Source organism: Orcinus orca, chromosome 4, assembly GCF_937001465.1.
Source record: "Orcinus orca chromosome 4, mOrcOrc1.1, whole genome shotgun sequence".
NCBI classification, from domain to species: Eukaryota; Metazoa; Chordata; class Mammalia; order Artiodactyla; family Delphinidae; genus Orcinus; species Orcinus orca.
Genome location: NC_064562.1, coordinates 37,622,197 through 37,639,147, shown reverse-complemented (window position 1 = coordinate 37,639,147; position 16,951 = coordinate 37,622,197). Strand labels below are relative to the sequence as shown.

Genomic DNA, 16,951 nt, shown 5'->3' with positions numbered 1-16,951 from the left:
CACTGCCCACTTGCTCGTCCACTCTGGCCTCAGTGGCCCTCATACAGTTCTTCAGAGAAGTTTGTTCCTTCGTCAGAATTTGCACTTTCCTTTCCCTAGATATTTGCACAGGCCATGCTTTCACTTCACACATATTTCTACCCAAAAATGTTAGTTCTCAGAGAGATCTTCCTTGACTCTACTATTTTATTATTTATTTATTTATTTGTCTGGGCTGGGTCTTAGTTGAGGCACGCGAGATCTTTAGCTGCGGCATGTGGGATCTAATTCCCTGACCCAGGATCGAACCCAGGTCCCCTGCATTGGGTGCTTGGAGTCTTAACCACTGTACCACCAGGAAGTCCCAACTCTTATTATTTTAGAAACTCTCTCTCATGATATCTGCAGTCTGTTGTTTGTCCTACTAGAATGTGAGCTCCATTAAGGCAAGAAGTTTGCTTTATTCACTCATGTTTCCCGGGGTCTAGAACTGTGGCTGACACTCAATAAGTATTTGTTAAGTAAATAAAGAGTAAATAAATTGAGAAAAATTGGAAACATCCTAAATGTTATATTACAAAGGAATGATCAAATATAGTACCATTTAGTACTGTGTGCCCATGAAAAAGGATGAGGTTAAACTCTATATACTGAAAGAAAAGGCTTTGGGCATGTGTTGGTCAGTTAAAAAAGCAAGTTACAGAATATAATGTGTGTCTTGAAACAATTTGTGTAACACATGCAGTAAAAGAATGTAATGTATTTCTCATATATGTGCTTGTGCATGCATTAGAAAAAGATAGGAAGATTGTACATTAATAGTACATTTAGGGACTGGGATTGTGCGGGGTGGGTTTATATTTTTTACTATACATATTCATCTTTTGAAGTTTTGTAATCACACTTTTAAAATAATACATTTTAAGGTTTCTCTCATAAATTCTTAGTTTTAAGGCAAACAATTAAAAGAATATCATGAACAAAAATTATTGCCAAAGTAACAAGGAAAAAAATCGTAAAACAATAGTACTCTGCTCAGTGCCTCACATACAAAGGACTCAGTAAGTTTCAGCACATACACCAACACTCCTAACTGTCAAAGAAGCTGGAGTTGGGAGAACCCCTTGTTCCCCTCAACATCTGCAAGATCTCTCTGCTACCACCCAGATCCTTGCTTCCTGAAGGAGGCTCACAGAGACTCAGAGATTAGAAATCAAAACTCCTAATTTTATAACTACAAGAGGTCATTTTTTAAAAGCACAACAACACATTTATCATTTGTTTTTAAGAAATTGTTTTTATTAATGATTTGTTTTTAATGAGGATAAAATAGGAGGATAGTCGATGTAAAAGCAGCCTATAACATGTGTGAAAAACACAGAAAACAAGATTATTCTTGATGTAGTTGGAATCAGATTTTTCTTTCTATTAAGAAAAAAAAAAGACCACTCTCTTTTCCCCTCCATCTCTCAGATCTGTGGTGCACTATTAGGTAGCCAGCCTAGTTCCTTTCCCTGTGTTAGCTTTCATTTTTGAAGCTCAAAACTGTCTAAACATCTCTGGTACCAATGATATGTGAAAGCATAAACTACAAAGAAGAGGTTACCATGGGGTTAAAATTTTAGATACTCTGAGATTCAAGAGAGAGTCACCTTTTATAATGTCATAGTATTTTAAGAGATTATAAAAAGGGCAGAAAGTGTGGAGGGTCCACTCTTGGTGGATATAAGAGCTATATAAGGGACAGAATCAGGTGAGAAAGCTCTGTTTGGGGCTGATGAAAAATGGAGAAGCTAGAGAAAGCTCCCAAACATTGAGTTTCATAGGAGTAATCTTTCTGCCTTTTGGAGCACAGCTGCCTGCTTAACTTGATCTCTAACTGCTCACTCACACTGTGTACTTGCTGACATTCTGTGGCCTGGCTACAGTTTGGAAGACTACTTTAAGAACAGTCTTAAAACTTCCCTCTGTAAATAAGTTCTTTTTGTATTTACGGTCAGGGAGGTAGCTTTGTCCACCTTTAAACGGAAAGAAAAGAAATGAAATCTCTTAAAGAAAAATGACCCTTTTAAGTATGTTTATGTAAGCATAGAAGTTTTTAAGAGGCATGGAATAAAAAATGGATCTGACTATTAAAACTACAGAAATAATCTCGAGAAATAGAAAGACAGGTGATTAGTCTTGTTCATTTGACCACTGCTAGTGTCAAACCAATGTTTTTAATATTAATGGCATTGAAAAATGTGAAATAGAGCTTTGAAGCATTGACTCTAAACTTAGTTCCACATCATTAAGGTGCATACGTCTCAGCCTGGAGCACATTTATTCATTTCATTTTGGTTTTGTGGCCAACCACTGCTTCAAATTGAATATCCAGTACATGATTTATGGCTGCCAAGGCACGTTCAGGAAGAAATCTGTATGAAAAAAAGATGAAAAAATTTCAATTTAAAATCTTTGACACCAGAGTTCTTTTTTGTTGTCAGTTAAAAATACCCTGAGAGTTATCTGGTTTGCATTTAGTTTTCTTCTGTTCTTTCTTCACATCTACCTCTCTCTTTTTTTGTGTGTATCTTTTAATACTCACAGTTCAAATATTATGCAAATATAAAGAAAGCACTGATATATACCACTCTTCTCACCTTCTCATATTAGTAAACTATTATATGAAATCTTATGTGAGTAAAGACCTAAAACTGAAGATCTACGCTTATTGCTGTAACTGTCAATGAATCCTGATGCTAAGAGTTCACAGAGCAACACCACCAGAATCCATTCCATCTGCCTCTCCACCTCTCCTTGAGTTTTTACTGAATATCTATTGATATTATGCCCTCTATAATAAGGTAGACTAAAGTACTTTAAAAACAGCTACTCCTGGGCTTCCCTGGTGGCGCAGTGGTTGAGAGTCCGCCTGCCGATGCAGGGGACACGGATTAGTGCCCCAGTCCGGGAAGATCCCACATGCCGCGGAGCGGCTGGGCCCGTGAGCCATGGCCACTGAGCCTGCGCGTCCGGAGCCTGTGCTCCGCAACGGAAGATGCCACAACAGTGAGAGGCCCCCGCGTACCGCAAAAACAAACAAACAAAACAAACAAACAAACAAAAAAACCGGCTACTCCCTTTGAGGAGCTTATTGTTTAGCTAAGAGGCTAAACAACAGGCTCAGATGGTTTCACTGTTGAATTCTACAAAATGTTTAAGAAGGAAATAATACCCATTCAACACAAGTTATTCCAGAAAAGAGAAGAGGAGGGAATACTTTCCAACTCAGTTTATGAGGTAAGTGTTATCCTGACACAAAAATCAGACAATGACATTACAATACAGGGTTGGTTTAATCTTTAAAACGAGTCAGTGTAATGCACCATATGAACAAACTAAAATAGAAAGACCATAATACCTTAACATATTCAGTAAAAGCATTTGACAAAATCTGTATCTACTCTTGATGAATATGCTCAGCAAAGTAGTAATAGAAGGGAACTTCTTCAACCTGATAAAGAGAAAATGAAAAAAATCTACAGCTGATATCATTCTTAATTGTGAAAGACTGACTACTTTCCTCTGAGGATCAGAAACAACACTTGGATGTGTGTTTTCACCAATCCTCTCTGACATTGCATAGGAGGTTCTAGCCAGTGTGATAAGGCAAGAAATAAAAAACATATAGACTGGAAAAAAAGAAATAAAAGTATCTTTATTTGCAGGAAATATGATCATTTGTGTAAAAATGTCTGTTAGAATCTACAAAAAAGCTACTAGAAGTGAGTTTAGCAAGGCTGCTAAATACAGATCAAAGTGCAAAAATCAAATATATGCTAGCAACAAACAATGGGAAATAGAAACTTTAAAAAAATGCCATTTGCAATAGCATAAAAACCATGAAATACTTTGGGATAAACCTGACAAAAGGTGTGTAAGATTTGTACACTGAAAACTACAAAATACTGTGTAGACATATTGAGAAAGATGAAAAAATAAAAAGATACCTTGTGTTCTTTGTGCTCTTGGATTTGAAGACTCAATATTGTTAATATGTCTGCTCTCCCCCAATTGATCTATAGATTCAATGCAGTCTTAATCAAACCCCCAGCAGGCTTCTTTATAGACCCTTTATTTTTAGCTAGTTCACCATATTGCTTTCTCTCTTTAAACTGTCTTTCCTTCAGTTAGAATAGTCTCTGGCAAAGACTGGCCAGAGGTAATAGATGGAGCAGAGAAAATGAATCATTCTCTTTTTATAGATTGAGTAAGGTAATAGTAGAGGAAACTTAACTCTTCTCCCCAGGCATGGAGAATTTCCATGGCAAATTTCACAACTGAAAAACTCTCCATAATGATAGCTCTATCAGTGTTGTAGTATTTTAGGTGTTTTGCTGTACTTACCTCTCTAGTGTTAGGAAGATATTGAGATATGATGGAACAAAAATCATTTTCTTATTGGTAAGTATTCCATCTATCAAGCTTCTTGCAACTTCATTTGTCTCCAATACAGGGAATAGTCTGTGATTGAAAAGAAAAGTTTGGTCCTTTTTGTTGTTTTTTATAATTAGCAAAAGCAGGAAAATTATCTTTTCACTAATTAGGATTTAAAAGCTTCCAGGGGCTTCCCTGGTGGCGCAGTGGTTAAGAATCTGCCTGCCAATGCAGGGGACACGGGTTCGAGCTCTGGTCCAGGAAGATCTCACATGCCATGGGGCAACTAAGCCCGTGCACCACAACTACTGAGTCTGCACTCTAGAGCCCACGAGCCACAACTACTGAGCCCGTGCACCACAACTATTGAGGCCCACAAGCCTAGAGCCTGTACTCTGCCACAAGAGAAACCACCACAATGAGAAGGCCGTGCACCACAATGAAGAGTAGCCCCCACTCGCCGCAACTAGAGAAAGCCCCCACGCAGCAACGAAGACCCAACGGAGCCAAAAATAAAGAATAAATTAAATAAATAAATTTATTTAAAAAATAATAATAATAAAATAAAAGCTTCCAGGATTCACTGCACAAATGCCACCTGCCTTCCCTCCCCCATGCCACATTGATGTTTTGTTATCACAATCTACTACTTTCACATCCAGTAGGTGTGTTTCATGGCTCACTCAGTCAAAACATCAAAATGGTGGTGAGGAATTAGATAATAGAAGAGAAGAGGAGCCAGGCAAGGAAGAGTAGTGGGTAGGACTGATCAAAGGACAGAAAGGAAACATGTGGCATCTTTCTTCAGGGCTTGTTAGATATGAGAAGAGAAATCTATAGCTAAGTACACTTGCTTTCTTGTGGAGGTATCCCACAAAGCTGGATTGTTTTGAGGGCATTTAGTACTTGAGATTCACTGCTGACTTGCCTATGCTGAAGTTTAATGAGAGTTCAAGACATGCATAGGGAGTATTACATTACAACTAGAGGTGTGACCTTGATTATACTGAAGACTGTATACATGGGTTCTTGAGAAGTATTCATAACCACAGGCCAGTATAGAATGCCCATTAATGCAAGATGATGACAGGAAATTAAAATGTAAATGGATTGAAAGTATTGCACCAAAGTTAAGTTGTCTAGGCATAGGCTGAATGGCTTAGAGAATACAAAGGTTGTGCGGAGGAGTTAAGTAAGTAGTGACTGTTATAACTTCCTTCCCTGAGATACATGTGATTTACTTCAGATTATTATGTGATTGAGGTTTCCATGACTTTGAGTGGCAAGCCAGCAGAGAGTAATACAAATCAATAGTTTTCTAAATTATTGGGTACTACCTCTTCCCTCCCTGATTTCCCCTACCTGGGTCTATCAACCCTGTCTCTAGCCAAGCCTCACATTAGTATATGGACATGTTAGCCTTTGTCAAGGAAGTTCAGAATCAGGTAGTCTGGGTGATACCAATTCCAAATTTTCAGCATTGCCTGGGTCAGTCCCCAGGGTCACCCCCAGGAACCCACATACCCGAGATCATATTAGCCTTACTCTTGTCATCTATTTTGCCTTCCCCTCTGGAAGAACCGGTACTCTGGGCTCACACTAAGCCTGAATGCTTACCAAGAGGATTTGTATTGGGCCCAGTTTCCTATTTCAGAAAACTGAGCCCAGAGTCCCAATTATATCACTGTATTTACTTACGTACAGTACCGTGTACTTGTTAAGTACTTGTGTTCTAACACAGTTAAGGACTCAACTGCCAGGGAGTGGCTACAGCTCTGGAGATGACGCAGCTAATGCAGAGTTTCAGAGTCAGTAGCTTCAAACGAGGCTGAGCTTAAAAGGGAATTTGTTAGCTCCTTTGAATGACTATATTTAGGACTAATTCCTTTCCAATAATAAATTGGCTTCAGATTAGCAAGCTCAGTATATTTTGTTAACCTGTAGCACAATGTTTATTAGAATCGAGGCAAATTGTGAAGCAGGTGTATTAATTTTAGGGTCCTTATCCTCACCTTTCCACTTTATTCCTCTTTTCAGGGCCAATTTCTCCTCTCTTATCGTCTCAAATCCTCCTTTACCAGAAACAAAGTACTTGGTCAAGAAATTCACCTTGGACTTCCCTGGTGGTGCAGTGGTTAAGAATTTGCCTGCCAATGCAGGGGACACAGGTTTGAGCCCTGGTCCGCGAAGATCCCACATGCTGTGGAGCAGCTAAGCCCGTGTGCCACAACTACTGAGCCCTCGTGCCATAACTACTGAAGCCCGTGTGCCTAGAACCTGTGCTCCGCAACAAGAGAAGCCACTGCAATGAGAAGCCCGCGCACCACAAGCAAGAGTAGTCCCCGCTCGCCGCAACTAGAGAAAGCCCGCGCGCAGCAACGGAAGACCCAATGCAGCCAAAAATAAATAAATAAACTTAAAAAAAAAAAAAAGTTCTCAGTTTAGAAAAAAAAAAAAAAGAAATTCACCTTGACTGAGGGGTTAAAGACTCAGCTTATTGCCGCTTCTAGGAACATTTGCTTTTTTTTTTTTTTTTTTTTGCGGTACACGGGCCTCTTACTGTCGTGGCCCTCTCCCGTTGCGGAGCACAGACTCCGGATGCGCAGGCTCAGCGGCCATGGCTCACGGGCCCAGCTGCTCCGCGGCATGTGGGATCTTCCCGGACCGGGGCACGAACCCGGGTCCCCTGTATCGGCAGGCGAACTCTCAACCGCTGCGCCACCAGGGAGTCTCGGAACATTTGTATTTTAAAGGAGGACAGGGTGGTAGCCATGATCAAATGCATGTGGTTATATTTACTATGTCAATGTTTTGCAAACCTGCCTCCAGAGTTACCTGGTTTCCTTGTAAACAAAGCAAAACATTCTTGGAGCTCGTTTCACTCTACTGAATCAGAATCTCTAAGGAAGAGCCTAAGAACATGTATTTTTTATATAAGCACAGTGATGACGCTTAGGATCAGGCAAGTTTGGAAGATGTTGGAGTACTTTGTGCTAGCTCTGTGGCCAGTGCTGTCGAATATGGAAACGGGGCATATACCTGTGCCTTTCCATACTCTATTGAGGAGGATGAACCGTGAGCGGGAGGGGGGAGGTGAGGTAACATTCGTTTTGGGGGTGTGGTTTCCAGGAGAGGACACTCTTGCCATCACCCCCGGGAAGACCTCTCCATCTGACCCACCCCCATTCTCACTCCCTCTTAACACCTGTGTGTGTGTTGAGTCTTTCACCTGGACACGAATAAATACCCAACGCCTGATTCATTGGCAGCTGATCACTTCTACTAGCCCCTAATGCATTTTTCCCCTTTGTTCATCTAATTTCAAAGCGAAAACATAAAGGCAATACAATAACATTAATAAGAAAAAATGTTTTTCCTTTTTCGTTTTTTTGTTTTCTATTTTCTCATTTGACCCACCTAAAAATTTCTCATGTAGGTTTCATACCAATTTCTCATGCCATATTTCCATCTTAACTTGATTTTGACCTTACCTTGTGCTTGGGTTTTTGGTGAACCCAGTATTCACAAAAACTGGGCAGAGACACGAGGTTTTGATACCAGTTTTTCCCAAGGCTTCAAATTCTGATGTCAGAGCTCGGTGGAAGCCAACAGCAGCAAATTTGCTGGAACTGTAAGAGAATTATCCACCCCTGTTAGCTAAGGGAAAGTGAAACATTCCTCAGCTTTCTGTGAGAGGAAAATGTTGATTTTGTTTGAGAACACATAAAAGCCAAACCCCCAAATCTTCCACTTGGTCATCTATTTTCATTTACATTTTCTTATCTGATTTCACTGAATTCTGAATTTACCGATTTTTTTAATTAGCGGTGATAAACAATAGAACAAATTTTAATAACTTTGATTGACTTGCTTACTGCTCATTCTACCTATAAGGTTTTTCCATTCAATCTTTGAACTGTTTTCTAATCAGTTTTTACTGCTGTTTTTATTTTGAAAAATATGAATCAGGAAAATCATGTTTAGAAAAACTATGTAACTAATATCTGTATTAACAAACTTCTGTGGAACTCTACACATTTCTCTCTCTCTTGATATTTTTCTTTTGAAATGCGGAGTTCACTTTGGCTTCTTAATTTCATTGTGAAGATCTGGAGTAAAAAGACTTCAGGTGATGTGGGTGTGTTAGTGTGTGCAACCTTCAACATATTACTTTGTCTTCTTCCTTTGATTTTCTGATCTTTAAAATGCTGGTGATAGGGACTTCCCTGGTGGTCCAGTGGTTAAGACTCTGCGCTTCCAATGCAGGGGGTGCAGGTTTGATCCTGAGTTGGGGAACTAAGATCCCACACGCCGCACAGTGCAGCCAAAAAACAAAATAAAATTCATTTATAAAAAGATGCTGGTAATAAAATATAGAGCCATCTTGAGGATTAAATCAAATAGCATATGCATAATAACTTTATTACCTATAAGAAGCTATGTAATGTTAATTGTATTTTTGACTCAGATGACAAGAACCATAAAGTTAAAGGCTGGCTGCTCTCTTAAAGAAAAAGAGAAAAGGAAAACAATTGTTACATTGGGTTTCCCCATTTCTAAACATTAAAACAATATTAAATGTTTAATCTGTGAAATTCTGATTTGTGTTTTAAGATGCTAGAGGCAGCTTGAAACAACCATATGTATGTGCAAGGACACCTTAACCTACAGCGAAAATTAACTACATCTGTGACTACATTTGGTGTCAGAAATAATTTGGTCCATGACCAAATTCAACCTTGAACATGGATGTGTAGGTAAGTAATAAACCAACTAACTATCCACCCCCATCCCCACCCACTGATACACATGTATTGGCTGTTACAAAAAGAATTGGCCAAAATGTTAACAAATTAAATTTTTCTATGAGGTTGATATAAGACCAGAATAAGGAAATGAGATGCCATTGAAGGAGTGTATGAAGAAAAGATATTTTGCAAATAGTGTGTCTTTAGGGAGTTCCCACTTTCGTTTCTTTATGTCCTTGGTAGAGCATGGAATATGCTATCTGCATCTTTTAATACGGTAAAGGCTTTCTCTCAATCCCTCTCTCTCTCTCTCTCTCTCTCTCTCTGTCTCACACACACACACACACACACACACACACACACACACACAATCTTTCATGGCACAAGCACACTGAAAAATGTTTTGATCCAGGAGCCACTCTGTTTAGCTTATCTTGGGCATGCAGGCCATGGCGTAGATTTGTGTTCATTTGGACTTCCTTATATTTTGCTTCTTAGTCTGTGAGTTCCTTCTTTTTTTTTTTGTTTTTATTTTTGTTTTTTAGTTCCTTATTTCCTTTATGAGCATCTACTCATTCCAGGATACAATGGAAACATGCTTGGCATTACTGTTTTCTTTCATTGCTCTGTGGAGGAGTTTTCAGAAATCTAAAAATATTTTAAATGATTTTTCATTTAAAACCAGTTTCCTTGTTTTAGGAGAAGTCATTTTTAAGAGTTTATTCTAAACTACTATATACATTCTGTAAATCCAAATTATCTGCTATGAGACTTTTTATAGCTTTTATTTTTTGCAAGGCATTTGACTTTTTGTTCTAAGAAGATTCAAAAATGAAGAAAACACAATTCTAGCTCTCCAGAAATAAATAAATAAAATAAAGAAAAATAAAACAAATTACCTGTTATGAGGACTGGAATCTGAGGTCTAATAAAACCTTAAAAGTGTAAAAATATATAGCACTACTAGAAAGTAATACTTACCAATATGGAATAATATAAGGAATCACTCCGTGGCCGCATAGTGAAGCCACTGTGACAATGTGGCCATGGTTTCTCTGCATCATCGCTGGAAGAAGTGCCTTTGTGATCTTCAGGATCATTGCGGAACCAAAAGAAACAATGACACAGGTGTTAAGTTTCCAAATTAGGTAGTTTTATTCTATTTATTTTATTTTTGCGGTACGCGGGCCTCTCACTGTTGTGGCCTCTCCCGTTGCGGAGGACAGGCTGCGGATGCGCAGGCTCAGCAGCCATGGCTCACGAGCCCAGCCGCTCCGCGGAATGTGGGATCTTCCCGGACCAAGGCATGAACCCGTGTCCCCTGCATCGGCAGGCGGACTCTCAACCACTGCGCCACCAGGGAAGTCCGGTAGTTTTACTTTTAAGACAAAATGTCATTTAAGACAACTTTTTCGATGAAATGAAATACGTGCCAAGATTCCATGATTACTTCTCCACCGATGACAGAAATGAAAAAAAGATTAAAACAATTGGTTTGAGCTGGCATCGAGTGCTGTGCACTGCATACCACATGCCAAGAACTCATCTTAAAATCCCTCTTCTTCCCTTCAGAGGGAATCAAAAATCTCTTTTATGGATCCATCATCTAAACAATATTATTAAGGGAAAAATTCAGAGTTTTCAGAGCTGAGAAAATTCCGTATGGTAATCTGGTATCATGTACTTTTTTGTTTGTTTGTTTGGGGCTTCATCTTGCTAATGAGAAGAGTTAAAATCTTGTGTACCTATATCAAGTTGAGCAGAAAAAGCTGAGTCCTGTACTGACCCATGGTCATTATGTACCATGATTAGGGAGATTAGTATCTCCCTATTTGTAATACTGTTCATTATATGTTGATGTTACAGGAAACAAAAAGTCTTTCTTTACCTCCAAAAAGCTTTACTGTTTGGTGAGAAATATCAATACTATTTTATAAATGCACCCTATGGACCCTGTGCAAATTCATAGAGCCAGAATTGCCAAACCAAGCCACCCCCAAATTCCTGACCCACAGAAACTGTGAGAGGAATATGAACATTTATTCTGGCTTTAATCCACTAAGTTTTGATATAATTGTTATGCAGCTGTAGACAACGAATACATGGGGTCTCTAAGTAGTTTGGTGGGCATAATAATTAATTCTCATTAGCATGTGTGAGGGGCTTGGGAAAATGGGGGAATACATCTCTTTTTTTCTTCTCTCTTCCAGAATCCAGATCTGTCCTATGTTCTACACTAATATTGAGGCACTGGAAGATTAATTCATATAAATGCTCTCTACAAAGACATATTTCAGTCTCTCACAAAACCAAACAATTATAAGAGGTCTGTAGAGCCTTAACTCTAAGCTCCAGCCTGACCTAGAGCTTTGCTCAGAGTTCCAGCCAGAAGAACCCCCAACCCCTATATAACCCAAGTAGTGAGTTCTTTGTCCTTTCTGTTCTAAAATTCCATGACATGAGGTCACAAGTGAATGTACACTGTATGTATTTTCTCTAAAGCACTGAAAAGGTGTACACTGACAATCCTTAGGAAAGCTCCATAAATATTTTTTGAGTGCCCAGTACATGCCAGGATTTGTGTTAGGTACTGGTGGATAAGGCAGACTAACTAGCCTACATTCTGGTGAGTCACGTCCCCTTGAAATCTGTGCCCTTCTGTCAGAGACACGAATATTGGATGATTGTTGTTTTAAGGCAAAGATATGGAGTTTCCCATCCAGAAGGATGTGAACTCAATTATGAACTTCATGTACCTTAAGAGGAATTGTCAGACATACACAAACTAGGAATATTTCTGATTCACGCTCACCCAAAAATGTCCTAGGATGTTGACCTCAAAAGTTTTGGTAATCTCTTCATCCTTTGTACTAAGAAGGTCAGCTGGATATATTGCCCCAGCATTATTCACCACGATAGTTACATCACCCACCTCTTTCTTTACCTGTTGAAATAGAAAGAACATGTTCATTGGGTGTAGTATCGAAACTTAAAGTTTTGGGGCTGATATCATCCAGGGATTAGATTCTTTATTCTGTTTGATGATATCTCTCAGAGTTCAGGCAGGAAAGAGCTTTAGTCCAAAGAGTGCTTGCCAAGAAGACACTGTCATAAAGCTGGGGTAAACTGTTTTTTTTAACAGCTAAATTTCAGTACCCAGTACATCATAGATATTTTTTGAAACTTACCAATAAAATGAAATTAATATTTGTGTTGATTGATATATCTGTTCTAACCAAATATTTTAAAAGTGCTAATTGAGTAATCCTGTTTTCACTACCTACTAGCTACATGACCTTAGTCTGACATATCAGTTCTTACCAAATATTTTTAAAGTACTAATTGAGTAATCCTGGCTCTGCCACCTACTAGCTACATGACCTGGTCTGGCTTATACCCTCTGAATCTGTTTGCTCACCTGTCAAGTGAGGTTAAGAGGGTTATTGTAGGGATTAAATCAAAGGGTACAACCATTTTCAGAGTGCTTTGTCCATTGTATTTGATATTTACCCTTAAAAATTGTTATAATAATTATTAATATTATATTTTCTATAGAAGATTAGATTGGCACCAACATAAATAAAATCTCAAAGAGGAAATATTTAAAGGAAAAAATAAAGGAATTACTGCAAAAGTAATAGGACTAAAATGAAAGTAGAAAGTTATCCTTTTCCCTGATGATAAATCTTTTCTGTCACTCTGTGCAGCTGCTCAAACTTCTAACCAGAATGAAATCGATTAATTAATCGATTAATTAATTAATTAATAGGCAGAGTTGAGTGGATTATATGGAAGGAAAAGGTTTATGTCCTTCTTTGTTCACACAACTACCTCAGTTAGCAGAGGCTAAAAAAAAAAACAAATCTAATTTAAATTAGGCAGTCACAAAGAACCTTTTCATATTCCATGTAAGGGGACACAAAATTATGGGAAGAAATTTGTATTCTGAAGTCTCACCTGGTTTACAGAGTCATAAATCTCTTCTCTGTTACTGCAGTCTACCACAAACACATGTGTAATGGCCCCTAGTTTTCTGCATTCAGCTGCAGTTTCCTCAACGCCATGCTGTAATTGGAAAAAAGCAAATTCCAAAAGATGTAGGTCAGTGAGGGGACAAGAGTGAGGGAGAAAGCATTGGAGAAGAAATTTTTTTTAAGATTAAAATTCACGTCCAAAATGTCCCACTTGTTTGTAAGCAAATTTCTTGAGAGGCACCGCTTGCCTAACTCGCAGAGATTATACCTGGCTTTTCTGCCAGGGAAGGCTCATGTAAGTCTCACGAGTTTTCACTTGTTTTGCTACATTCTCATAGCTTAAAGAACATGCTTGAAAGATGTTGCTCTTTGTGGTATCATGAAAGGAGATGTTTGAGTATGGAGAAGAATACTCAACATATACTTAACATATGTTTGTTGAGCACCAACTATGTAATAGACAGTAAAGCACCTAGCAGATTGTAAAAATTTTAGGATTGCGTGCATGTGAGAGAAGGCACGAAGAAATTCTGTCACATATTCTTCTTTTTTATTTGCTTTTTGTCTTGCCAGACCTTTAAAAAATACATTCCTAGCTCAACAGTCTGCTCTGGGGCCAGGTTTGGTTCATTGGCTGTAGTTTGCTAACCCCTGTTCTTGCCTATCCTGTGAGGTATTGGGTTGGCCAAAAAGTTCGTTCGGGTTTTTCTGTAAGATGTTCTTTCTGTTACAGAAAAACCCGATATTATCCCCGTTTCAGATAAGGAAACTGAGGCTGAGAGAAATTGTCTGCTCAATTTAAACAATTTGGAAGTACCCTGGCTCCTGAGTCTATGTTATCAAACTTGCATATCATGGCATAAAAATCACTGCTAAGGTCTCAGTTATGTTCCCTTCATCAAACCATCCTGATGGGGACTTCCCTGGTGGTCCAGTGGTAAAGAATCTGCCTTCCAATGCAGGGGACGCGGGTTCAATCCCTGGTCAGGGAACTAGGATCCCACATGCCGAGGGGCAACTGAGCTCTTGTGCTACAACTAGTGAGCTCGTGCTCCTTTACTAGAGAACCTGCGTGCAAACTACAGAGTCCAAGTGCCCTGGAACCCATGCGCCACAACTATAGAGCCCATGAGCGCTGGAGCCTGCGCACCACAACTAGAGAGAGAAAACCTGCATGCCACAACTAGAGAGAAGCCCTCAAGCAGGAATGAAAGGTCCCACATGCTTCAATGAAGATCCCATGCCACAACTAAGACCCTGGACAGCCAAAAATAAATAAATAAATAAATAAAAAATAAATCTTAAAAAAAAAAAAGCTATTGGGTGCCATGACCATAGTCCTCTTCCAACTCGCTTTCCGCAACTAGATGTAATGGGTAATATGGCACTTGTACTTTAAACAACAACTACTACAAAAATCCCATCCTGATCCATATGTAGAGTAAGGCTCCAGGGAATTTAGTTACCAAACTTCGAGAAAGACAAATACAAATATAAGCAAATGTTAAGTCAAATAAGTTCGGGCCTCTCATTGTTGTGGCTTCTCCCGTTGCCGAGCACAGGCTCCGGACGCGCAGGCTCAGCAGCCATGGCTCACCGGCCCAGCCACTTCGCGGCATGTGGGATCTTCCCGGACTGGGGCACGAACCCGTGTCCCCTGCATCGGCAGGCAGACTCTCAACCACTGCGCCACCAGGGGAGCCCCAAGTCAAATAAGTTTTTAAACACCTGTCTCACTTGTAACTTTAAAAGGTGGGTAAATGAATCCAGTACCTTATTAATATCCCACAGAACCAGTCTGCTCTTCCGTTTTGCAAATTCATAGGCAGTATGCCTTCCTATTCCATGCCCAGCTCCTGTAATGAGAACAATCTCTCCAGCCACAGATTTTCTCCTCTGGGGAATGAAAACCTTCACCAAGGATTCTAAGTAGGAGTAGATGATGATGATCAGAAGCAGGAGGAGATCCAAGATAATATTCATGGCTCTGCTCTGTACTCTTCTCCTCTGGTTCAGTCCCTGTCTAGTCCCAGCAAAGAGCCACCCTCTTCAGAGAGCTCCAGGGAAGAGCTGTGTTCCAGGTGTTGATGGGACTGGCAGAGGTAAGCTAGATTTGCAGGCAGGCTTTGTCCATGTGTTCTAATGCGTTAGATGCACTTTGAGCTTTTGAAGTGGTATCAATTGCTAGTAAAAACTTGGCACGGGGACAAGGGAACTCAAGAGAAAGTCCTCTCTGGATTTTCTTTTTGGTTGTTGTTGTTTAATACTATATTTTACTAGTTTTCAAGCACTGATTTGACATCTATATACCTTGATTTAAAAGTTGATATTTTATTTTGTATTCAGCTCATACTCAATTAAGTTTAAAATGAATGCAAGCACAGTATAGGGCATAAGTTATTTAAAAGTAAACCATTTATCATTGGAGTGAAATCAGGTCATGGGATTTATGGTAGCTAACAGTTCAATGAAATGGTGCCCTCTTATTGTATCTATCATTCCATTTCTCTACATTTGTACCTCCATCGTCCATGCCTATTCCCATGTGCTAATTGCTATTACATTCCACAGTAAAGGCAGTTTTAAACTTCCTCTACTTTCAGGAGGCACACTTTTCTTGCAGTTCAGTTTCTGAAGAAAAATGATCAATATTGGGGCTTCCCTGGTGGCACAGTGGTTAAGAATCCGCCTGCCAATGCAGGGGACAAGGGTTCGAGCCCTGGTTTGGGAAGATCCCACATGCTGCGGAGCAACGAAGCCCATGCGCCACAACTACTGAAGCCCGCGCACCTAGAGCCAGTGCTCCGCGACAATAGAAACCACCTCAGCGAGAGGCCTGCACACCGCAACGAAGAGTAGCCCCTGCTCTCCGCAACAAGAGAAAAACCCACACGCAGCAACAAAGACCCAACACAGCCAAAAATAAAGTAAAATAAATTTATTAAAAAAAATCAATATTTATTACTGTAGTGAAATCAATACTCTGATTTATTTGCCCAAAGTTAATTAGGACCAATTCTTTTTATTCTGCTAATAAAAAAACTCACTTTTTTAAATTGAGGAGAAACATTAGCACCTTTCTTTTATCATTCTTAAGCAGCTCTCTGGCATAATATGGACTTACTTTCTGAGAAGCAGTTCTGTTCTATGTTTCACCATGGCAACTGAAAAAAAGATGCACAACCTAAAAAATGAGAATTATGTTTTATTTGGTGGCCTGAGGAATATAGCCTGATGTTATACCCTCTCAGACAGTGTACTGCTCCAAAGAGGTAAAGGAGGAGCTGATAGGGATAGAGTAGGGTAATCAAATAGTTAGTTTAGGGAATTCCCTGGCAGTCCAGTGGTTAGGACTCTGTGCTTTCACTGCCGAGGGCGCAGGTTCAATCCCTGGTCGGGGAACTAAGATCCTGCATGCTGCATGGTGCAGCCAAAAAAAAAATTAGAAGTCCCACTAGGGGACTGTAGATAGAGAGGGAACTTTCGGGGGCTTTGGGAAACCACAGTAAGTCAACGATCACTCAAGAAAGCAATGGGAAAATCTTGAAACTTTGTGGGCTTGCTTGACTTGTGAAACAGAGCAAATCGCTTAGCAGCAAAGCCAGACAGGCTTGCTTAGCAACAAAACCATGCAATGGAGGCATGAGTCATGCCTGAAGACAATAAAACAATAGTGGAAAAATAAGGCCTACATCCCGCCCAGTGAATGTCAACAAGTTAATGACCCCCAGGACATGCTCTCTTCACACATAACAAGCAGTAATTTGGGAAAGGTGACACTTCAAAGTGAAAGACCGTCATTATACTGAGACCTGAAATAATTTTTCCATA

At 39.6% G+C, this 16,951-nt stretch overlaps 1 protein-coding gene across 1 annotated transcript; it reads right to left on the bottom strand.

Annotated features, from left to right (window-relative positions):
- Positions 1–1,265: 1,265 nt before the first annotated feature.
- HSD17B13 (hydroxysteroid 17-beta dehydrogenase 13) lies at positions 1,266–15,233 on the bottom strand. The gene is made up of 7 exons (XM_004283990.3): positions 14,894–15,233; positions 13,104–13,211; positions 11,959–12,090; positions 10,128–10,234; positions 7,890–8,027; positions 4,369–4,485; positions 1,266–2,396 (listed from the first exon to the last, which is right to left on the bottom strand). Exons 1-7 carry the CDS (start codon positions 15,101–15,103, stop codon positions 2,306–2,308), a joined length of 903 nt encoding a protein of 300 aa, XP_004284038.1. The 5' UTR covers positions 15,104–15,233; the 3' UTR covers positions 1,266–2,305.
- Between the last annotated feature and the right edge of the window lie 1,718 nt (positions 15,234–16,951).